Raw genomic sequence first — 23,809 nt, 5'->3', positions numbered from 1 at the left:
ATCAGTAAGATTATGCCAGCCTCTTCTGGCACCTTCGTTTTGGACCTAGAAGTGAATATGCGCTGCTGGTCAAGGAGGGGACGAGGCACAGGGAACATATTCTTTTTTTTTTAATTTTTTTGAGACAGAGTCTTGCTCTTGTCGCCCACGCTGGAGTGCAGTGGTGTGATCTCGGCTCACTGCAAGCTCTGCCTCCCAGCTTCAAGTGATTCTCCTGCCTCAGCCTCCCAAGTAGCTGGGATTACAGGCACGTGCCACCACACTAAGCTAATTTTTGTGTTTTTGGTAGAGACAGGGTTTCTCCATGTTGGCCAGGCTGGTCAAGAATTCCTGACCTCAGGTGATCTGCGCACCTCGGCCTCCCAAAGTGCTGGGATTACAGGAGTGAGCCACTGTGCCTGGCTGAGAACGTATTCTTGGCTTTTTTTTTTTTTTTTTTTTTGAGACGGAGTCTTGCTTTGTCACCCAGGCTGGAGTGCGGTGGCGCGATCTCCACTCACTGCAAGCTCTGCTTCCCGGGTTCACACCATTCTCCTGCCTCAGCCTCCCGTGTAGCTGGGACTACAGGCGCCCGCCACCACGCCCGGCTCATTTTTTTTTAATGTATTTTTAGTAGAGACGGGGTTTCACCGTGTTAGCCAGGATGGTCTCGAGCTCCTGACCTCGTGATCCGCCTGTCTCGGCCTCCCAAAGTGCTGGGATTACAAGCGTGAGCCACCGCACCCGGCCGAGAACGTATTCTTGATAAAGTTCTCCCTCAGCCCGGCCTCTCAGCTGCACAAGGCGTTAGATGTTCTTATGGGGCCACTGTGACTCTGACTCCGGACTCCTGTCTGGCATTACAGCTCCCCTGCAGAGACATAGCTGTAGGCACAAAGAACACCACATTCCTAGTGAACTAGGGGTAAATACAGTTGATGAAAACTCAAGCACAGGGCATGGGGTGGGCTCAGTGGCATTGATAAGGACACCAACAGACCTCAGACCATCTGCAGTGGACATCAGACACCTGAGCTAGGAAGTCCAAGAAGGGCAGACAATCCCAATACTCCCGGCATGTGGCCCCCATCCAAAGGTCTCTAGGTATGTATATGGCCTTCCCTTCCCACTACCTCTTGCCTCCCTGGCTGCCTGGCCCAGCAACCCACTGGTGTGGTCCCTGTCTGACCTAGGGGATGCTGCCAGCTGGACACTGTGAGTGCCGACTGGGGGCTGCCAATATGGACTCCCAGTGGTGTGAAAGTTCTCTAAGGATAGGGAGTTGCCTGGCTGGGTATGTTATTAAACTTTGAATTCCTCGTGGGGTTTAGGCTGGTGCCAGGTATGTGATAAGCACTCATTCATGGTCTCAGAGGCTTAGGACATTTGCACATTAAAAGGAGCCTGCAGGCCGGGCGCGGTGGCTCAAGCCTGTAATCCCAGCACTTTGGGAGGCCGAGATGGGCGGATCACGAGGTCAGGAGATCGAGACCAGCCTGACCAACATGGAGAAACCCTGTTTCTACTCAAAACACAAAATTAGTCAGGCACAGTGGCACATGCCTGTAATCCCAGCTACTCAGGAGGCTGAGGCAGGAGAATTGCTTGAACCTGGGAGGCGGAGGTTGCGGTGAGCCGAGATCACGCCATTGCCCTCCAGCCTGGGCAACGAGAGCAAAACTCCACCTCAAAAAAAAAAAAAAAAAAAAAAAGGGAGCCTGCAGAGATCTCACAGGAATGAATCTCCAAGAGAAAAACGTCTTGCAGCAGGTGGGTATGTTTGAGAAATACAGGGTGCTTCGTATTCCTTTTGAGATCGTACTGATGGACACCTGCCCACTCTACCTTTGTGATAAGCAGTCTTGCACTCAAGAGAATTCCTGGGCCAAGGAATGCTGAATGTGGCAGCCCAGCCTCAGTCCGCCCCTTCCTGCAAATCACAGGTCAGCTGGGGGCCTGCACACCAGGCCCACTCTCACCCTTACCTTCACCCCCGGGGTTGCAGAGCAAGGGGCACTGGCCAGGGGTCTGGCTGGAAACAGAGCAGTAAGGGGGTCTCTCCTTTGTAGTCACAAAACTCTCTGCTGGTCAAAACACACAACTCTGCAAAATTAAGTGTTTTGTATGTGTGTTATAAATATATACATATATACATGCTTACTTTTTTTTTTTTTTTTTTTTTTTGAGATGGAGTCTCGCTCTGTCACCCAGGCTGGAGTGCAATGGCCGGATCTCAGCTCACTGCAAGCTCCGCCTCCCGGGTTTACACCATTCTCCTGCCTCAGCCTCCCGAGTAGCTGGGACTACAGGCGCCCGCCACCTCGCCCGGCTAGTTTTTTGTATTTTTTAGTAGAGACGGGGTTTCACCGGGTTAGCCAGGATGGTCTCGATCTCCTGACCTGGTGATCTGCCCGTGTCGGCCTCCCAAAGTGCTGGGATTACAGGCTTGAGCCACCGCGCCCGGCTATGTATGCTTACTTTTGCATAAAGAAACATTGGGGTATGAGAATGAGGGACAGGAATAGAAAGGACATTTCTTTTTTTTTTTTTTTTTTTTTGAGACGGAGTCTTGCTCTGTTGCCCGGGCTGGAGTACAGTGGCCGGATCTCAGCTCACTGCAAGCTCCGCCTCCCGGGTTTACGCCATTCTCCTGCCTCAGCCTCCCGTGTAGCTGGGACTACAGGCGCCAGCCACCTCGCCCGGCTAGTTTTTTGTATTTTTTAGTAGAGACGGGGTTTCACCGTGTTAGCCAGGAAGGGCTCGATCTCCTGACCTCGTGATCCTCCCGTCTCGGCCTCCCAAAGTGCTGGGATTACAGGCTTGAGCCACCGCGCCCGGCCAGAAAGGACATTTCTAAACTATACTTCATTGAGGCCGGGCACGGTGGCTCACGCCTATCCCAGCACTTTGGGAGGCCGAGGAGGGTGGATCACCTGAGGTCAGGAGTTTGAAACCAGCCTGGCCAACGATGTGAAACCCTGCCTCTACTAATAATACAAAAATCAGCCAGGCGTAATGGTGCGTGCCTGTAATCACAGCTACTCGGGAGGCTGAGGCAGGAGCCTGGTAGGCAGAGGTTGCAGTGAGCTGAAATCCTGCTACTGTACTGCAGCCTGGGCAACAGAACAAAACCGTGTCTCTAAATAAACAAATAAACAAACCTTATCGGAGGTTTTGAGCTTTAAGCCACGTACTGTTTTTTGTATTCAAAAGTTAAAATTAATTTTTAATTAATTTGGGAAAGAGCATAATTTGGGGTGGGTCATTAGGGAGGGAGGGTGGGTAATTAGCGGATAAGCTGGGATCATGGGGAAAGGAAGAAGCCAGAAGGGGCTCCTGGAGTATTTTTGATTCTGTACAAAATGGAATTTTGGGAAACAACAAAGGACTGCTTAGAAACCAGCTACAGGCTGACCGGGTGCGGTAGCTCAGCCTGTAATTCCAGCACTGTGGGAGGCCGAGGCGGGCGGATTATCTGAGGTCAGGAGTTCGAGACCAGCCTGGCCAACATGGTGAAACCCTGTCTCTACTAAAAACTACAAAAATTAGCTGGACGTGGTGGCAGGTGCCTTAATCCCAGCTACTTGGGAGGCAGAGGTAGGAGAATCGTTTGGACCCGGGAGGTGGAGGTTGCAGTGGGCCAAGATAAAGTCATTGCACTCAAACCTGGGGGACAACAGCAAGACTTCTCTCAAAAAAAAAAAAAAAAAAAAAAAGGAAGGAAGGAAAAAGAAAAGCCAACTACAGGCCAGGGGCAGTGTCCATACCCGTAATCCCAGGACTTTGGGAGGCCAAGACCGAAGGATGGCTTGAACCCAGGATTTGAGACCAGCCTGGGCAACAGTGAGCCCCTGTGTTTACATAAGAAAAGAAAGTCCAGTGGGGCAGCATGCACCACATGCACCTATAGTCCCAGCTACTTGCAAGCAAGCATAAGGCAGTGAGCCATGAGCCCACCACTGCACTTCAGCCTGAGCAACAAAGACCCTATCTCAGAAAAAAAAAAAAAAATCTGCTACCATGCAGAAAACCAAACATTTACTGCAGCCCACCTGGAGCTTCAGAGCCATAGAACTAGAGCTGAACAGCACCTTAGAGGCCACTACATTAGGTGGTTCGGCAACTGAGACCCAGAATTGCTGCTAAGCTTCCTCAAGATCCCACATCAATGTATGGCAGAATCGAGAACCTGGCATCCCGATAAGTCTTGCTTTGCTCTGATGCTGGTCTGAGGTGGACGGTGACATCCAGAACCTTGGCTTCACCCACACATCCAAGTAACCCGAAGACCACAGGGGCCAGCGTCCTGCTGGGAAGGTATGAGAGGGGACCACAGCAAACAGCCAATTGGCACCTTAAGTCCCCACGATGACTGGGAAGCAGGGATTCCTTATCCAGGACAAGCCTGAAGCAGGCTGGCAGAGCTGCCCCCCTTTCAGTGGTGCCTGGTCTCCTGGCACCTGCCCCTATTCCCCTCTCCCCTGAAGACCAAAGAACCTCAGGCAGTAGGTTTTGTCACTTCCTTTTGGGGAACAGGCTTCAGGCTGTGTAGAGGGTATAAAGCCCCAGTTATGCATGCCACATATACACTGGCGTGCCTTGTAGGGCAAACGTGCAGGGCATAAACACAGCATCAAAACATGCCACAAGCCCTTGAGGCTCACGAGCTCATAGGAGAAGGCATGATGCCCACCCGCGTCCCTGCATCTGCCAACACAGGGTATCTTGTGCTGGGCTGCCTGAGGTGCTGTCCTTGCCTGTCATCCTCCTTTTCTCTTGCAGCCTTAGGTCCCAGCCCGGGATGGTTTCCACTGCGTGCCTGGGCCTCCAGGGCTCCTCCGTGCCGATGCATGCTTGCTGTGGGCGTGGAGCTTACCATTCTCACCTGGCAGCCCCAGTTATGGCTCCCAGCCTGGGGGAGAACTTCCCTTTCCAAAGTTAGATAACAGGCTGAGCTCTCTGTCAGAGGATTGGCGCGACAGCTCCACGTGCTGCAGCTGGCGCAGGGCCAGGCCCGCCCTGCCAAGCAGCGGGAAGGGAAGGCCTGGCTGCAGCCGGAGCTGGCAGGTGGCCAAGCCGGGGGTGGACGGGCGGGCCGGGACTGGTGCTGGCCATTGGCTGCCTCAAGGCTCCCACCCCGCCTGCCTCCCCTTAGCCTGCGGCTTTGGCCGGCCCCTGCCTCTCCAGCTGCTTCTGAACTCCCTGGAGCAAGCACCTCCTGCTGGGCTGTGTGAGCTGCAACCGGTTCCCAGTGGCCCCTGCCATGGACATGCCTGAGGTCCTCAAGTCCCTGCTGGAGCACTCTCTGCCTTGGCCAGAGAAGAGAACAGGTAGGAGCGCAGGTGACCGGCAATGGCTGGCTGCCCAGGTACTCGAGGGTGCGAGGGGGCAGCCACAAGCACAGTGGCAGGACAGGCATCTCCAAGCCAGGGAGGGTCCCGGTAGTGGTGTGTCCTTGGTCTCAGGGTGCAGAGTGCGGAGAGGGGTTCGAAGAGGCATATGTCACACCGGCTCTGGGACTGTTTCCTAGGCCTGCCGGATTTGGGGAAGCCATGGCCAGTGTGTGGCCACTGACAGGTGCTGTGCTCATGTGGGACCAGGACAGGACAGGACAGGACGGGGGTCCTGTTGAAAGAATCTGGCTGGACACTGACTGCTTATGAAGCTCCCTCCCGCTGTAGGCTGGGGGTGGCAGAGTGGCAGGGACTGTGGATTTGGGGAGCAGAAGCCTGGGTGTGAAGCAGAGGCTTTCCTTGGTGCGCCTGCTGCAGCTCCCGCTTGCCGGAGGGCTGAACTCATGGATGGGATGGAAGCTGTTATGTAACAGGACCACAAGGCTCGAAGCCCTGCGTTCCTAGGATGCCACAGGCAAAACACGCGCGAGGGAGGAGAGAGGAGAGCGTGGACCACGGGGCAGACCTGGTGGCCAGCACCAGTTGTCTCCTGAGTCCTGCCTGGGAACCCCATGGCCAGATTAGTTTGGGAGAGAATCCTGATAAATCCCTCTCCAAATCTCTTCTGTTCCCAGACTTCAGGGGTCACCCCCAGGTCCCCAGGGCTCCAACTCCTCCTTGCCTTTACAGGGGCCCATTGGCCTCTGCTGCCTGAGTCTGACTTGGGTTGCCTGGGGTGTCCTCTCAGGGGACCTTTCTCAGGCCTCCCTCTCATCCTGCTGTGCCAGCACCTGCTACCTAGCATCACCAGGTGGCCCTGGTGGTCCCTACAGGACTTCCTTCCACAGGATGCTCTCAGCCCATTCCCAAACCAGAGCCAGGAGACAGACCCCACAGCCCCTGGCCTCCCTTCACCCCTCTGGCACCGGGTGTGGGTTTGCTTGTGCTAAACCAGGAAAGGAGGGTCAGCAGGTTCTGTTCCTAAGGACACATTGCCCGAATGGGGAAGGGGGTTCTGGGAGCTCAGGGCAGGGGCTCCTGAGCTCTCGCATGCAGCTCTGGGCTCAGGCCCCTCCAATCACACCCCATACTGTCAAATGCTGGGACACTCCAGGCCACCCTCCAAGATGAGTGTCACAGAAGGCGCTCCTGGGGCCTCCTAGAACTGGGGACACCAGTTGTTCACCAGGAGAAGGCCACCTCCTCAGGGAAGCCCTCTGCAACTCAGCCCGAGGGATCTGCCCCCGTTTGGAGTCCACACCCACAAACAAGCCATAGCTGACTTTTTTGGCATCTCTGAGTGGCCTGTGAGGGTTGGCAGAGCTGAGCACCTATCCAAAAGCTAAGGTGGACGGTCCCCTCCTTGTTCCAGGAACCCAGGAAGGGTGGTGCAGCCGCTCCTGGCTCCCCTCAGGCGTCCCAGGGTGTCCCCCAGCACGCACACGAAGGGTGAGGCTGCCAGTGCGGTAGGGAGGATTCTCAGGGGCGACTCGGGGCACTGTTCCTCAGATGAGGATAACAAGGCCTTTGAAGTGTGGCAGCAGCTGCCAGGCTCTGGCTCCCAGCTGGTCTGCAGAGCCCTGCAATAGCCGGAAAGTCCCCCTCCCTCACTGTGGATGAGCGAAGTCAGGGCCTGGCACATAGGGGACCGCCCAAGGTTTCAGGCAGAGTTTTGCCGAGCACTGGCAAGCTGTGGCCGAGAATTAGTTAGTCCAGCGTGGCTGGGCAGGTCCAACGGGTGTGGGCCAGTCTTGGGTCACCTCCTGTCCCTTCATGTGGTGTCTCACTGAGGGTGAGAAGCATGAGGTCCCACGGGACTGACAGATGCCTGCAGCCAACCGCTAGATAAAATGGGGGGAAGAGGGTTGAAGAGCCACAGGGGTCACAACGACCGCAGCACATTCTTGCCCCCTAATCTGCGATCAGTTTCCCAAAGCCGCCCGAATCTCCAGATCATTTATAAACACAAATGTCTACCTGAAAAGCAATAGACCTTGTCGAAAAGAGGGTATATCCGCCACACAGAATGATTACGGAATTACTTGCCATTGGGGACCATGTACTTAAGTTGTTGTTGAAGCGGCTTCTCTCCCATCTCCCACTGCTCTGACTTTGGGTTTGAATGGGAGAAAGACGACAGAGACCAGGTGCTCCAGAAAACAGGGATGCCCTCAGGCCCGCGTGCCCTTGCTTTGGTGGACTTCCTGCTGCTCCCGTCCGGTGGAAGGGGGCAGTTATCTCTTTGGAGGACTGTTTACAAACTCCCCATTTTCTCTTCTTTCGCTTGCCCTGTGGCTGTGCTTCAGCACGCATTTAGGTCACGTGCAGAGCGTATCTCGCCTCCAGCGGGAGGGAAGTGTACTGGAAAGCCGTGCGGAGTGTGAGAAACTCCAGGTGTGCTCTCTGCTCTCTGCTCCATGCAGTCTCTCACTCCACTTTCATTTTCTTTCTTTCCTTTTTTTTTGAGACAGAGTCTTGCTCTATCGCCAGGCTGGAGTGCATGCAGTGGTGCAATTTAAGCTCACTGCAACCTCCGCCTCCCGGCGGAGAGAATTCAAGCAATTCTCCTGCCTCAGCCATCCAAGTACCTGGGACTACAGGTGCCGCCACCATGCCAGGCTAATTTTTGTATGTTTAGTAGAGACGGGGTTTCACCACGTTGGCCAGGATGGTCTTGATCTCTTGACCTCGTGATCCGCCCGCCTCGGCCTCCCAAAGTGCTGGGATTACAGGCGTGAGCCACAGCGCCCACTGTTTTTTGTTGTTGTTGTTTGTTTTTTTAGACATTGTCTCACTCTGTTGCCCAGGCTGGAGTGCAGTGGCGCAATGTCAGCTCACTGCAACCTCCACCTCCCATATTCAAGCAATTCTCCTACCTCAGCCTCCTGACTAGCTAGGATTACAGGCACCTGCCACCACGCCCAGCTAATTTTTGTATTTTTAGTAGAGACGGGTTTCACCATGTTGGCCAGGCTGGTCTCAAACTCCTGACCTCTAGTGATCCAGCTGCTTCGGCCTCCCAAAGTGCTGGGATTATAGGCGTGAGTCACTGCACCCTGCCTCATTTCGTTTTCTAGTTCGATGACGCCCCTTGAAACCCAGACTTGGAGCCCCTCTCCCTAATGCTGCCCCTGGGCCTCCCAGCCCAGTCCATGTAGACCTTCCCTCTTTCCTGTCCCTGGATAAACAGACTTTCTCTGCCAGAACTGACCAGCTCCCAGACTCCCTTGGTTTCCAGCGACAATGGCTGCTTGGTAGCCTTCACTCTAGGTCATGAGTTCAAACAATTTCCCTTTTGGTAGAGAAATCCATTTCCAGCAAAAGGGTGGGTCTGTAGCCCAAGCCCTGACTCAGTTTCCCCTCTCTGTCCCTGGGACCTAAATCCTGAAAGCCACTCTTCCTGTCTTCACTCCCACCCTGTCTCCCAAGGATCCTTTTCCAAGAGTCGATTCTGTTCCAGAATGCTCACTCCAGCTCTCACGTCTTTCTCTTCCAGCTTCTGGAAAGACATGCGTCTCTAAATCATATGATTAGCATTTTATACCCTATCCTTCCCTCTCCCGTGGGGCCTTGGCTATGCTTAGAGATACCCCTCCCGTTTTCCTGTCATCTCCAGTCGCTCAGGCCTCCATTTCAGGGAGTTATGGAGCCTGAACATACAGCTCGAAGGCTGAACAAGGCCTTTGCTTTGGGCTGGGCAGGTGGCATCCCCATCTAGGGGCACTCCTGATCTAGAATCCTTTCTGGACAAGGCAGCATGGCCCTGGGAAGAGAGCAGGGGGCTTATGATCAGAGTCAGGACACAAATCCTAATTCTATAACCCACTGGTTGGGACTTACCCCCCTCTCTCTCCATCTCCAAACTTTAAAAAGCAGAAAAGAGTATCTGTGTCACGAGCTTGTTGCCAAGATTAAGTGAGCTGTCCCATGTGAAAGCGTCTGCAAACTGTGAGGTGCCGTGCTGATTTTTTCTGTGAAAGGCAAACAGCAGCGTGGCCTGGCATCGTGCGCCTTCTACCTACATCCCACTTGCAACCTGACCCTCATTCCCTTCTTTCCACCTTCCTTTGAAGAACTGGATGTTACAAGTTGGTGCGTACACACACACACACACACACACACACACACAAACAGCTGTCTCCTTGGAAACACGTGCTGAGGCTCCTAGAGGCATGGTGCCACCTGCCCTGCATGCAACAGGACAGCCCCATTTCATAACAGGCAGGATCTCAGCAGGACTTGCTGGGGCAGAGGCAGGGGTACAGGAAGAGAGCGCCTTGGTGTCATCCTCTTGGTGGATTGAGACAAATGAGCCAAGAGGGTGGACTCGGTGCAGCCTGGGCTCTCCTGAGCTTGGCCTGAGTAAAGGGCCCTGTGTTTGCCTCCATGCACAGCCTGGGAACCAGAGCAAAACTGAGAAATCGAGGAGTTTGCTTTCAGGGATGAGGATAGGGGAGAGGGCCTTCTACGTGCTGGACACGTTAGCTCGTTTAATCCTCACTACCTCCTTCTAAATGGTATATTTCCCCTGTTCTTCTGGTAAGAAAATGAACTCAGGGACACTGGCTACCCTCAGGGCCAGTCTCTCTCTTCTTCCTTCCCACCCTAGGAGCCCAGAGCCTTCTTCTCTACCTGTCCCCCACCCCACCCCTTCAGAGAAATGTGAGAAACAAATTCTCACCAAGTGCCAGGCATTGACGGCAGTGTCAAGGCGTGCTCCTTCCAGATGGCTAGGCTGCTACAGGACGGGCTCCTGACTTGACAGCCACCATCTCCTGAGCATGTGCCAGGACTGTACTGCATGCTCCTATGTCATTATCTGTGCAATGGCTCTGTAAGGAAGGTATGATCATCCACTCTGCAAATGAGGACATCAACGCTCAGAGAGGGAAGGCCACACAGTTGTTGAAGGATTCAAACCCAGTTCCTCCTGACACCAGGCTCGTGCCTACCCATAGGGTTCTCTGGGCTCTGAAAGCATGCCTCGGGCGGTAGCTCTTGGTCGCCCAGCCACTCATCATGTGCTTCCAGAGCATTTGCTATGCTTGGGGAGCCCGGGGTGAATGAAACCAACTCTACTCTTGCTCCCCTGGTGTTTGGATTCTAGAGGGGAGACACAATCAGCTGTGTTTAGGCAGGAGGCGCTGGTGGTCAGGACCAGCCTCTCCTTCAGTGCTGAAGAGAAGAATGCTTTTAGCACTTTTGAGAGTACTGATGAGGAGGGCAAGAATCAGAGAAGAGCCTCCACCCACCACTTCTCCCCTGGAACACACTGAGACCAAGGTACAAACCACAGAGCCCAGCCACAGGCATGTGGGCTAAAAAGGAGGGCTGCTGGCAAGGCTTGTGCGGGCAGACTTGCCGAAGGATGGCTCATGTTTGCTGTTCCAGGTTCAATTGTGAATCAAACACAGTGACTGTTATTTAACATTATTAATGCTCCAAATGCGTATCACTTAGTTCTGAAAGGTTTGGTTAACTGTTCTACTAGCACCAAGAACAAAGCAAGCCAACAAATATTTACCGATGGGGTGGGAATCTTTTAAAAAAAGAAAAAAGAAAAAAAAAAGTATATTTTTACTGAGTTACTACCCTGAACAAAGCACTGTGCCCTCCTGCATTTGATTTGGGCAAAAGACACAGATAACCGGGCTTTGTTAGAGCTCAATGGAAGAAGCCTTATCACCCTCCTGCTCTCACACATCCCAGGCCCATGTCCCATTTTCAGTAACTCAGAAAACAGAATGGGACTGTTCTACTAGGCGCTGAATACATGCCCAAACAGATCATTATAGGGTATCTGGCCAAAGGCTCCTGTGTTGGACTTTTAGCTCCTCTAAACTTCAAGTTTCAGTAAAAATAATCCAAACTGGCAAAATGGCTTCATGAAAATCACTTATTCTGCATATGCTCAACTAACAAAGTTTTTGTTTTGTTTTTGTTTTGTTTTGTTTTGTTGAGACGGAGTCTCGCTCTGTAGGCCAGGCTGAAGTGCAGTGGTGCAATCTCGGCTCACTGCAACTTCCACAGTGATTCTCCTGTCTCAGCCTCCAGAGTAGCCGGGATTACAGGTGCCTGCTACCATGCCTGGCTAATTTTCGTAGAGATGGGGTTTTGCCATGTTGGCTGGTCTTGACCTGCTGGCCTTAAGTGAGCCACCCGTCTCAGCCTGCCAAAGTGCTGGGGTTACAGGCATAAGCCACCGTGCCAGGCCGAACAAAGTTTTTAGCTTGGGCTGGTTAGCAGGTTTCTGGAACAGTAATGACTAGAATATACAGCCAGTCGTCTAGCTCTGGAAAATGGACATTTCACATCCAATCTTGTCTGTGGTTTAGACTCTAAACCCACCCTCAGGCCCGCAGCCTTGTCCTCATACCCAGAATAATTCTACTCCTGACCCAACACAGCTTGAACGGGAGGGGAAGGGTGGGTACCCACCCACTCCACACTGTATACCGTGCCAGGCAGGCACCTGGCATCACACATCACAGGTCATCCTCACAGCCACCCTGTGAGGTGGGCATATCCATCTCTGTTTCCAAGGGAAAGTAACTGAGGCTTAGGAGAAGTCGCTTGCCCACGGCCATGTGGCGGGGTCAGCAACTGAGGAGGGTCTCCCCACAAAGTCACTGCTGTCCCAGGACCCATGCTTCCCTAAAGAAACCAGTGTGGTTTTGTTTCTTGTTTTTTGTTATTTGGAGACAGGGTCTCTCTCTGTCACCCAGGCTGGAGCGCAGTGTGGCACAATCACAGCTTACTGCAGCCTTGATCTCCTGGGCTCCAGCAATCCTCCCACCTTAGCCTCCTGAATAGCTGGGGCTACAGGTGCACTACCACACTCAGCTAATATTTTTTTCTTTGAAAAAATGGAACGCTTCACAAATTTGCATGTCATCCTTGCACAGGGGCCATGAGAATCTTCCCTGTATCGTTCCAATTTTAGTATTTGTGCTGCTGAGGCGAGCACATCAGGCTAATTGTTTACTGTTTGTAGAGATGAGGTCTCACTATGTTGTCCAGGCTGGGCCGCTGTTCCACATCATACCTTTATTTTTCTCTCTTTTTTCCCCCTGAAAAACCTCTCTAATCTCTCAGCCTTTAAAGTCTTAATCATGTAATAACATGTTCTTCTTAAGGGGTTTATTTCTTCTTTTTTTTTTTTGAGACAGAGTCTCGCTCTGTCTCCCAGGCTGGAGTGCAGTGGCATGATCTCGGCTCACTGCAAGCTCCTCCTCCCGGGTTTATGCCATTCTCCTGCCTCAGCCTCCTGAGTAGCTGGGACTACAGGCGCCCGCCACCACGCCCAGCTAATTTTTTGTATTTTTAGTAGAGACGGGGTTTCACCGTGTTAGCCAGGATGGTCTCAATCTGCTGACCTAGTGATCCGCCTGTCTCGGCCTCCCAAAGTGCTGGGATTACAGGTGTGAGAAACTGCGCCCGGCCGGAGTTTCTTTCTTTGTAAGGCTCACAGACTATGGAAATTAGCTAACTACTTCTCTCAACATTTATACCCCCACTAAGATGGGGCAAGGTCACACCATTATTCCCACTTTAGTGATAGGAGACAGACAGAGAGAGAGGCCGCTGTGGTGGAGAATGAAGAGGAGAACATAATGGCTCCCACCTGCAGGATGGCACTGTTTAATGCTGCAAACTAGCAGTGTAGCTAACCTCTCACAGCTTGCAATTAAGCACGATAGAGAACGTGTTTACAATGCTCCTGCAGCATTTGTGACACATCATTTACTCTCTGGTTATCCAGGGGGAAAAAACCCTCTTTGGGAAGTGTCAGTACATGAACACCAAGTTCTGGAGGCTTAACCTGCCAGTCTCACTTCTCACCAGCATCACTTGCCTGTTAGGGTAGTTGCTCCAGGCTGGGAGATGACTGGAGTAGGCATTATTCATTTTGGATAACTACAGCTAAAAAAAGAAAATCTAAATCTTTACTTCCTCTTACTACATCCCATCTTTCTCATAAACATGTGTTAGAACCTTCCACTGTTATCATTAATCATCCTCTAATACTTTGAGAATGGGTTTTTCTTCCCAGCAATAATGTCATATTAGCCATGAGACTATATGGATATGACTCTAAGCCATCAATCAAGTCTCCTCATGGCCGAACTAGCAGGTTTTTAAAAAAGCTTCCTATATTGTTTTCTTTTTTTTTTTTTTTTTGAGACAGAGTCTCACTCTCTCGCCCAGACTAGAGTGCAGTGGCAAGATCTTGGCTCACTGTAACCTCCGCCTCCCAGGTTCAAGCAATTCTCCTGCCTCCTCCTCCGCCTCCTGAGTAGATGGGATTATAGGTGCTCACCACCATGCCCAGCTAAATTTTTTTTTTTTTTTTGAAACACGGAGTCTCCCTCTGTTGCCCAGGCTGGAGTGCAGTGGCGCGATCTTGGCTCACTGCAAGCTCCACCTCCCGGGTTCACACCATTCTCCTGCCTCAACCTCCCAAGTAGCTGGGACTACAGGTGCCCATCACACACCCAGCTAATTTTTTGTATTTTTTAGTAGAGACAGGGTTTCACCATGTTAGCCAGGATGGTCTTGATCTGACCTTGTGATCCTCCCGCCTTGGCCTCCCAAAGTGTTGGGATTATAGGCGTAAGCCACCGCACCTGGCCTATTTCTTTTTTTTTTTATTTTTTGAGACAGTCTCTCCTTTGTTGCCCAGGCTGGAGTGCAGTGGCGCGATCTCGGCTCACTGCAAGCTCCGCCTCCTGGATTCACGCCATTCTCCTGCCTCAGCCTCCCAAGTAGCTGGGACTACAGGGGCTCGCCACTGTGCCCAGCTAATTTTTTGTATTTTTAGTAGAGATGGGGTTTCACCATGGTCTCGATCTCCTGACCTCGTGATTCACCCGCCACGGCCTCCCAAAGTGCTGGGATTAGAGGCGTGAGCCACCGCGCCCAGCCTATTTCTGTATTCTTAATGGAGACAGCGTTTCACCATGTTGACCAGGCTGGTCTCAAACTCCTGACTTCAGGTGATCCACCTGCCTCAGCCTCCCAAAGTGCTGGGATTACAAGGGTGAGCCACCATGCCCAGCCCCTGTATTGATTTAATCAATTTCCTTGGAATGCCCTTTGTCTAGGTTAGCTTCCCCTAAAGATATTTAAGTTTAGCCACACACAGAATTCTCACTAACAATTCTACAATGCAACCAATTTTCTGTACACGATTAACTATTTTCACTACAGAGAGTGACACAAGCAACCTACTAACTTCTAGGATAATGGATATGCCAACAATTTTGGTAAAATTATGAAAACTACATTTGTTGAAGGTTTGCAACTGTGCACCTACACAAATTGGCTCACAGAAACCCCATAAGGTAGGCCAGGCGCCGTGGCTCACGCCTGTAATCCCAGCACTTTGGAAGACCCAGGTGGGTGGATCACCTGAGGTCAGGAGTTCGAGACTAGCCTGGCCAATGTGGTGAAACCCCCGTCTCTACTAAAAATACAAAAAATTAGCCGGGCACGGTGGCAGGCGCCTGTAGTACCAGCTACTAGGGAGGCTGAGGCAGGAGAATGGCGGGAACCCGGGAGGCGGAGCTCGCAGTGAGCCGAGATCCCACCACTGCACTCCAGCCTGGGTGACAAGAGTGAGACTCCATCTCAGAAAAAAAGAAAAATAAATAAATTAGCTGGACGTGGTGATGCATGCCTGTAATCTCAGCTACTCAGGAGGCTGAGGCAGGAGAATCGCTTGAACCCAGGAGGCAGAGGTTGCAGTGAGCCGAGATTGTGCCACTGCACTCCAGCCTGGGCAACAAGAGGAAACTGTCTCAAAAAAAAAAAAAAAAAAGAAAGAAAAAAAAACAACCCCATAAGGTAAAGCCCGCCCCAACTCCATTTGACATAAAAGGAAAAGGAGGCCTGAAAAGGTAAAACAATCGAGGCATCAGATTCAGAAAATGACTGAGGTTCAGTTAGAGTGGCAGCGAGAGCTTGAATTTTCGAATCAGACCCATCATCCTGTCCCTACCACCACCGAAAGTCCTTCAAATCTCTTGCTTTCCAGGCCTGGTCAGCTACCCAACTTCTTTTTCCTTCTCAACCCCCCACAAAATTATTTTATTTATTTTTTGAGATGAAGTCTCCCTCTGTCGCCCAGGCTTGAGTGCAGTGGTGCGATCTCGGCTCCCTGCAACCTCCCACTTCCCAGGATTCTCCTGCCTCAGCTTCCCCAGTAGCTGGGATTACAGGCGCCAGCCACCATGCCCGTCTAATTATTTCTGTACTTACAACAGTGTCGGGGTTTCGCCGTGGGCCAGGCTGGTCTCGAACTCCTGACCTCAGGTGATCCGCCCGTCTCGGCCTCCCAAAGCGCCGGGATTACAGGCGTGAGTCACCAAGCCCAGCCTCAACAAAATTCTGATTGCATCAGCTTGACAACTTTTAGCTGGCTGTGGGTGTTTGGATCATGTGTCTACCCCCTGAACCAAGGGCTATCACTATACCACCCCCCAACCCCTCCTGCTAGATGGGCTGGGCCGCTGCAGGGATGCTGGATAAACAAGCCAAGCTCTGCCTTCCGGGAGTAAACCGGGGAGTCTAATGTTGCTTGGGTTTGCAGCGGAGTCTGATTTGTACTATAAAGGGGTACAAAGTTCTGAGCGCTGTTTAGGAGCAGCTTTACATTTATGTACCGCTCGACATATTACATTTCTACAGATTCCTGCAGAACTTCCGGGGAGGATTTATATTTTAAGAGAGGAGGTGGTTCTCCCACAAAACGTGGGATCGGTACCTGGTGTCAAGGTTGTTTTTGTTTTCTAGGTAAAAGAAGGGAGAGTCCTAGAAAGGAAAAGAATTTCCCATCTGTTTGGGACTGTAGAGATTATCTAGCCCAATCTCTTAATTTTATGGCCGAGGAAACAAGTTCCAGTGAAGCAACCGGACTTTCCCAAGGTCATAAACTAGTAAGTGGGAGGGCGGAAGCATGTACCCGGGCTCTGGCTCAGGACAGAGCCTCAGGGATGCTCCCTCCACGCTAGTGTTTATCTGGATGCGTGGGCAACCCGACACCCCGCTCTGGGGCGGCCAACCCTGCTCGGGCCATCCCTACGGCTCGGCAGGTCGCGGTCCTCGGTCCTGCCCTCAGGCGACCTCTGGGTCGCGTGGGAGCCGAAGTGCGGGCTGGGCTCTGCGTCCCTGCCCCGCGACCCTGGGCAGAGTCCCCAGAACAGAAAGGCCTGTACTTCCCTTCCCCTCCCGCCCCGCCGCAGCCCCGCACGTGCGGCGCCTCGTGCACCTCCCTGGGCCCCGCCCCCGCCCTCCATTGGCTGTTCCCGCGCCTTCCTCCTCTGCCCCCACCCCACGCGACCAGACTCGGCTGCGGCTCCACGTGACCCACGGGGGGCGGTCACGCAGCGCGAGCAGTAGCTCGGATAGGTCCCCTTGGCCGGCCAGGCCGCTCCGAGCCCCGCCCCTCTTCGGTGGCGCGTCTGGAAGGTTGCAAGTCGGGGACAAGAGGGAGAGGCTGCGGTGGTTGCGGAGGGCAGGGGTTATGAAGAGGGCGGTGAAGGGGGAACACTCGTAGGAGGGGGGAACACTGGTAGGAGGGAAGGGACCGCGCCGAGGAAGGCCCACGACAAAGACTCCAGCAGGCTCCAATCAGGGGACACAGGGGCGGCGGGGGCGGGGCCTCCGCGGGGGTCCTCACCTGGCCCTGCACGTGTCTAGCTTATCCCGGCCGTCCGACCAATCAGGACCCGAGGAACTGCGCCTGCCCCTCTAGCAGTCTGGGCCAATCCAGAGCCACGATCCGGGGAAGCTGGTCTGGCCTCATGAATAATTAATATGCCAGAGCCGGTCCGCAGGCGGGGTAGCGATGGAGGGAGGCGGGGGCGCCGTTGGGCGCCTGCGCAGTAGCTGCCCGTGTCGGCAGCTGCAGCGGGTCGCACAGCTCCGGCCCATCTCGGGGGGCGGGCGGGGGAGGCGAGGGGCGCGAGCCGAGTCCGGACACGATGTCCGACGCGGGCGGCGGAAAGAAGCCGCCTGTGGACCCGCAGGCAGGACCCGGTCCGGGGCCGGGGCGCGCAGCTGGGGAAAGGGGCCTGTCGGGGTCCTTCCCCCTGGTCCTGAAGAAGCTGATGGAGAACCCCCCGCGCGAGGCGCGCCTCGGTGAGGGCGGGGGGGGGGTGGTCCGCGCGGGCCTGGGGGCGGGGCTTATACAGGGGCGGGGCCTCGTGAGGGCGGGGCCGGGGAGGCTGGGGGTCAGGGAACAGTGGTCCAGCGGGCCAGCGGAGGGGGATGGGGCCCGGATGACAAGGAGCTTGGAGGACGAGGCCACGGGGCTGGGGACAGAGGGTCAGGGGCGAGCTGAGACGGTGGGTCTGGCGGGAGAGAATGGTGGGGCGGTTTGAGGAGGCGGAAGGGGATCGGGAGCAGTCACTTAAATGACGCTCCGGGGCCCCTCCCCCGGAGCCACCTGCATCGGAGTCACTTGGGATGCCTGTTTAAAACGCCGGTTTCTGCACCCCACCCAGTCTGCGGTCACCGGGACAGGGGTCTTGCATTTTAAGGAGCACCCCACCGCACCCCTATTATTTTCTAAGTACACCAAAGTTTAGGAAGCGCAGGTCTACGGTAGCGGACTGTCATCGTACCTTACCCCTCCCGGGGGGACCTGGCTTCCTCCCTGGGTGTGAGTAGCCGCAGCTGCTAGGTCCACGCGGGAGCCATTCTGTTGAGGGGCTTCTGCTGAGCGGGTGGGGGAGGGGTGTGGGCGAGGAGTGCGGGGCGCCTTGGGAGGGGAGTTTTGGGCCAGGCAGGGAAAGGATGAGGGTCAAATGAGGCCACTGAGGCCCTTCGCCTGGTTGGTTGTGGCTGACCTTAGACTCTGGGGCCACGGCGGCAGGACTGAGCTTCATCTTTTTGCCTAGGCCACAAACATCCCTGGGGCATATGTGGAAAGCAGGTCTGGCCTTGTTTTTCACCCTGGGAGATGGGGTACAGGGAGCAGCAGGAGGGCCGCCTGTGGTGGGGATGTGGGTGCACTGAGGTATACTTTGAGTGTGAGACCTTTGCATTTCTAAGAGCCATCAGTAATTCAGGATTTGGGAAAGGGATAGGCCTTCGAGAGTTATCTGGCCTGGGGAATGGATTTTCCTTTTCAAAATGCCGTTTCTCTTCCTTTCCTGGGTGTGTTCTGAGGCTCCCATCCCTGTGGCTGTCACTGTTGAGTTATAAATAGCTTCAGCACATCAGGTGAGGCCAGCCTCTCTCCTCCTGCTTTGGGACCTCATGTGCACAAACCCTTTTGTTTGTTTTTGAGACCATGCTTTGTTCCAAATCTGAGGCTGAGACAAGCTGCAGTGACAGGTGCACACATCTGACAGTTTCTTGTTTGAGATTACCAGGTAATAACCATCCATAACAAGAATTCTGCCCGATATTCGCAGACTGCTGGCAAAGCACGCTGACATCATCTTATTTCATTAATGGTCCTAGAGGGTATTCTCCCCACTTCCCAGATGAAGAAAATTGAGGCTCAGGGAGGTGAGGGTGCTTCCTCAAGGTCACACAGCTAGACCTTTGACATTCAGTTTGGTGCTCTTTCTTCTGTATCACGCTGGCAGCCACTGTTGCATGACCTGAGTGATGGAGTAAATCTTTTATCTCTTACAATTTAAAATTCCACTTTACAAAAACAGTGATTTAAAGTATCCTTAATTGTTTAGGCCAGGCAAAACCTGGAACTTACTGTTGCCTGTCCTTAGTATGGCTGCTTTTCTATCTCCTGCCTTCTCCTGCCTCCTTTGATCCCAAATGACCCCACCTGATATGGGTCACAGTCATTTCTGAACAGAGTGAGGAGACCAGCTCTCAGGGGAGGAGAGCAGGAAGGCCATCTGGCCCACCCAGCCCACCGAGGCTTGACTTTCTTACTTCCCAGTTGGCTTTAAACCAAAGCCTGGTATAGAAAGCAGTTGCAGGAATTCAGGTTAATTTGTATTAGAAAGCCATGACCAAGTTGTTTGTCAAAACCTCTACCTTCTTAACTCACTGGGTGTGTTCATTTGTGTTGGACCAACAAGCTACTATTTGGTCTGGGAGTCTGTGCGTGACTGGTTTATTTCCAACTTAATCATATTTGATTTCTCCTTTTCACTTATAAATCCAGAGTTCAAAATTGTCTCCCTCAATTTTGAAAACCCATCATGAGCTTGTCATGATTTTATTTCCCACTTCCCTGATTAGCCTCCTTGTCACTTTGATTTCCTTCCAACCTTGTCACATTGCTCTCTTGTCTTTTTCAAATTGCTCCCTCTTGGGTATCTATACATGTAACTTTGTGACTGAGACAATTAGGCAGATCCAGTCCCCACTAATTGATTAGTTTTGCTTTGGATAGGAACAGTCTTTTTTCTTCAGCTCCACCCCTCTCCTTCCTCCCAGAAAACCTGCTTTCAGTCTTTTCTGCTTATTCAGGGATAAAGGTCTCTTGAAATGGTTGCTTTGAAAAGGGTCCTGAAAAGACATCTCCAGGCCCTTTCTAATAACCTGAATCTGTTTGCAAATCCAATATTTTACATATATTTTTCTATAGTCCACCGTCTGCCTACCCTTTGGTGGACCCTTGAGATCTAGAAATAAATCAGTTCATACACACAATGAGCCCACAGTAACAATGATGCCTGCAGTATGCCAGGAACACTGTAAAGACACTTTTTTTTGGTCTTTTGAGGTGGACTTCGGCTCTCGTCCAGGCTGGAGTGTAGTGGTACAGTTTCGGCTCACTGCAAACCTCTGCCTCCCGGGTTCAAGCGATTCTCCTGCCTCAGCCTCCCAAGTAGCTGGGATTACAGGCATGCACTACTGTGCCTGGCTGATTTTTTGTATTTTTAGTAGAGACGGGGTTTCACCATGTTGTTCAGACTGATCTCAAACTCCTGACCTCAGGTGATTGGCCCGCATCGAACTCCCAAAGTGCTAGGATTATAAGCTTGAGCCACCGCGCATGGCTGTAAAGACACATTCCAGTGGTATCTCTGGCTAGGCGCAGTGGCTCACGCCTGTAATCCCAGCAGTTTGGGAGGTCGAGGCGGGCGGATCACCTGAGGTTGGGAGTTCGAGACCAGCCTGACCAACATGGAGAAACCCCATCTCTCTACTAAAGCAAAATTAGCCAGGCGTGGTAGCGCTTGTCTGTAATCTCAGCTACTTGGGAGGCTGAGGAAGCAGAATCACTTGAACCCGGGAGGCAAAGGTTGTGGTGAGCCGAGACCGCGCCATTGCACTCCAGCCTGGACAACAAGAACGAAACTCTGTCTCAAAAAAAAAAAGTTATCTGTAATCGTCACCGAAGAAACAGCTTTATCCTTATGTACAGTGGAGGACACCAAGACTCAGAGAGGTTAAGTAATGTGGCTAAGGTCACACATCAAACAGCGAGTGGCAAAGCTGGTACTCCTCCCTGGGCTGGGTTGCTGTGGAGAAGCATAACTGGAGGGAACAGGACAGGGGAACACAAAAGTTCTTGGCCTGAAGATCTCAGCCCTTTGTAAGCTAAAGTATCCGGAAAGGTCAGAGACTCCATTTCCCTCCTTGTAGTCTCTCTCCTGCAGATGCTAATCCTACAGCCTATTCTGTTTTTGTTTTTGTTTTTTTGTGATGGAGTTTCGGTCTTTGTGGCCCAGGCTTGGGGGTGCGGTGGCGTGATCTTGGCTCACTGCAACCTCTGCCTCCCAGGTTCAAGCGGTTCTCCTGTCTCAGCCTGGCCAACATGGTGAAACCCCATCTCTACTAAAATGCAAAAAATAGCTGGGCATGGTGGCACATGCCTGTAATCCCAGCTACTCGGGAGGCTGAGGCACGAGAATCGCTTGAACCGGGAGGTGGAGGTTGCAGTGAGCCAAAATTGGGCCACTGCACTCCAGCCTGGGTGACGAGCAAAACACTGTCTCAAAAAAATATAAAATAAAATAAATAATGAATTAACCCTATGACCACTTAAGGTCTCAGAGCATGTGGTGAGCCTTCTGGGAAGGCCATGCATGGATGAGGATGGGATGCCATGTCTAAAGGAAAATAGCCGGGCCTGGTTCAAGTGTGAGCTTTTAACTGGAGAATAGAGTGGGCTCTTGAAATGCATGGATTGGAATCGGGGCTCTGAGAAAGATGGGCCAGGTCTGTGAGACTCACTGCCCACTTCCTGGGATTGAGTTAATCTGTTGTGTGGTATTTCATCGCAGATTTTGTTTCTGCAGATAAGGAAAAGGGGAAGGAAAAGCTGGAGGAGGACGAGGCCGCAGCCGCCAGCACCATGGCCGTCTCAGCCTCCCTCATGCCACCCATCTGGGACAAGACCATCCCATATGACGGCGAATCTTTCCACCTGGAGTACATGGACCTGGACGAGTTCCTGCTGGAGAATGGCATCCCCGCCAGCCCCACCCACCTGGCCCACAACCTGCTGCTGCCTGTAGCAGAGTTAGAAGGGAAGGAGTCTGCCAGCTCTTCCACAGCGTCCCCACCATCCTCTTCCACTGCCATCTTTCAGCCCTCTGAAACCGTGTCCAGCACAGGTTGGTGAAAGGCCATCGGGCAGGGCCACCTGTCCCATACAAGGAAGTCCATTTCCCACTGAGGGCTGCTTGTGTCCATGTACCCAGTGAGTCCCTTCTCTGAGGGGAAGTCCTGGTGGGGCTGCAGTGTGGAGAAACTCTTCACTCCCCACCCTTCTGCACGGTTCCCTAAGACTGGAGATAAAAACAGTGGTCATGTCTTCGGCAGTTGGAACCTTTTTGTTGGTTGGTGTGCTGCAAACAGTCAGGACGGGACCTTCTAGGCCAAAGCATTACAGGATAGAAATCCCATTCATTCTGCATTTCCTCAATGCTGCCCTTTTTTTTTTGAGACGGAGTCTCGCTTTGTTGCCCAGGCTGGAGTGCAGTGCCTTAATCTTGGCTCACTACCACCTCCGTCTCCTGAGTTCAAGCAGTTCTCTGCCTCAGCCTCCCAAGTAGCTGGGATTATAGGCACCAGCCACCACGCCTGGCTAATTTTTGTATTTTTAGTAGAGACGGGGTTTCACCATGTTGGCCAGTCTGGTCTCGAACTCCTAACCTCTGGTGATCTGCCCGCCTCAGCCTCCCAAAGTGCTGGGATTATAGGCATAAGCTACCATGCCTAGCATTAATTTTTGTATTTTTAGTAGAGATGGGGTTTTGCCATATTTGTCAGGCTGGTCTTGGCTCACTGCAACCTCCACCTCCTGGATTGAAGCGATTTTTATTTTTAGTAGAGACGGGATTTCGCCATATTTGTCAGACTGGTCTCAAACTCTTGACCTCAGGTGATCGACCACCTTGGCCTCCCAAAGTGGGGAATGCTTTCTTTGTGCCAGGGCATAAGCAGTATTCAAGTCCTATAATTACCTACTAGCCTGGGAAACAGAGTGAGATGCCATCTCAAAAAAAAAAAAAAAAAAAGAAAGCATTCCTACCACCTGGCCAGGACAAACATCATCTTCAGAGTCTGTCCTTACTCCTCCTCCTTTTTACATTTTACCTCTGGGGGTTTGTTTTCATGCCCCTTGGACATGAACATACCAAAGGAGACATGACTCCTGTTTTGGGGCCTCTGCAAAGCTTTCTCCAGGCTCCGAGGCATACAGGCTGATAGCTCCTGCCATCCGGTATGTCACCGCAGGAATCCACACCCAATAAATTCTCACACTGTATTTTTTTTCTTTTTATTATGGAAATTTTTTCAAAAAAAATATAAAAGAGATGACTATAATGAACCTCTATGTAACCATCACCCAGCTTCAACAATTCTCAACTCAGAAGCAGTTATTTGCAATCAAATTATAAGTATTTCAATGTGTATCTAAAATATAAGGGTTCTTTTAAAAAGACGTAAGGAAAATACTAGTTCTACATCTAAAGTTGACAATAAATCCATCAACATTCAGATTCCCAAAGTTGTCTCATAAACAGTATTTTACAGGCTGGGCGTGATGGCTCACGCCTGTAATCCCAGCTCTTTGGAAGGCCAAGATGGGCAGATCACGAGGTCAGGAGATCGAGACCATCCTGGCTAACACGGTGAAACCCCATCTCTTCTAAAAATACAAAAAAATTAGCTGGGCGTGGTGGCGGGTGCTTGTAGTCACAGCTATTTGGGAGGCTGAGGCAGGAGAATGGTGTGAACCCAGGAGGCGGAGCTTGCAGCAAGCCGAGATCGCGCCACTGTACTCCAGCCTGGGCGACAGAGCAAGACTCCGTCTCGAGAAAACAAAAACAAAAAAACATGGTATTTTACAGTTTATTTGTTTGAGTCAGGATCCAGACAAGGCCTATACATTGCATTTGGTTGATATGTCTTTTCAGTATATCTATAGGCTCTCTTCTTTTTTTATTTTTTCCCCCAATTTGTTAATAAACCAAATCATTTGTCCTGTAGAGTTTCGC

General features: G+C 52.2%; 3 protein-coding genes and 1 non-coding gene across 5 annotated transcripts in view; 3 read left to right on the top strand and 1 right to left on the bottom strand.

Moving 5' to 3' along the window:
- The window catches only part of ACO2 (aconitase 2), a 297,744-nt gene that overhangs the window by 131,342 nt on the left and 142,593 nt on the right, over positions 1-23,809 (top strand). The window lies entirely within an intron of this gene.
- The window catches only part of TEF (TEF transcription factor, PAR bZIP family member), a 28,194-nt gene continuing 9,422 nt past the window's right edge, over positions 5,038-23,809 (top strand). The window contains exons 1-2 of one of the 2 annotated variants that reach the window (XM_050806012.1): positions 5,038-5,309; positions 21,602-21,919. In XM_050806012.1, coding sequence (XP_050661969.1) covers positions 5,243-5,309; positions 21,602-21,919 — 385 coding nt within the window. In that variant the 5' untranslated portion in view covers positions 5,038-5,242. Of the gene's footprint in view, positions 5,310-17,227; positions 17,514-21,601; positions 21,920-23,809 lie in introns of those variants that run through there. The other variant, XM_050806011.1, reaches the window with a different exon arrangement.
- LOC126964159 (uncharacterized) lies at positions 5,332-12,036 on the top strand. Its single transcript, XM_050806961.1, is given in 8 exon segments — positions 5,332-5,420; positions 6,745-6,821; positions 7,441-7,742; positions 7,744-7,774; positions 7,777-7,874; positions 7,876-7,923; positions 7,926-7,971; positions 7,974-12,036. Coding segments are annotated over 8 exon segments (828 nt in total). The 3' UTR covers positions 8,111-12,036.
- Positions 12,233-12,339, bottom strand: LOC126929972 (U6 spliceosomal RNA). Its single transcript, XR_007717398.1, has one exon. It is a non-coding gene; the product is annotated as a U6 spliceosomal RNA (small nuclear RNA).

This window comes from Macaca thibetana, chromosome 10, assembly GCF_024542745.1.
Source record: "Macaca thibetana thibetana isolate TM-01 chromosome 10, ASM2454274v1, whole genome shotgun sequence".
NCBI classification, from domain to species: domain Eukaryota; kingdom Metazoa; phylum Chordata; class Mammalia; order Primates; family Cercopithecidae; genus Macaca; species Macaca thibetana.
Note: the sequence above shows the minus strand (reverse complement) of the source record. Positions and strands in the feature narration are given on the sequence as shown.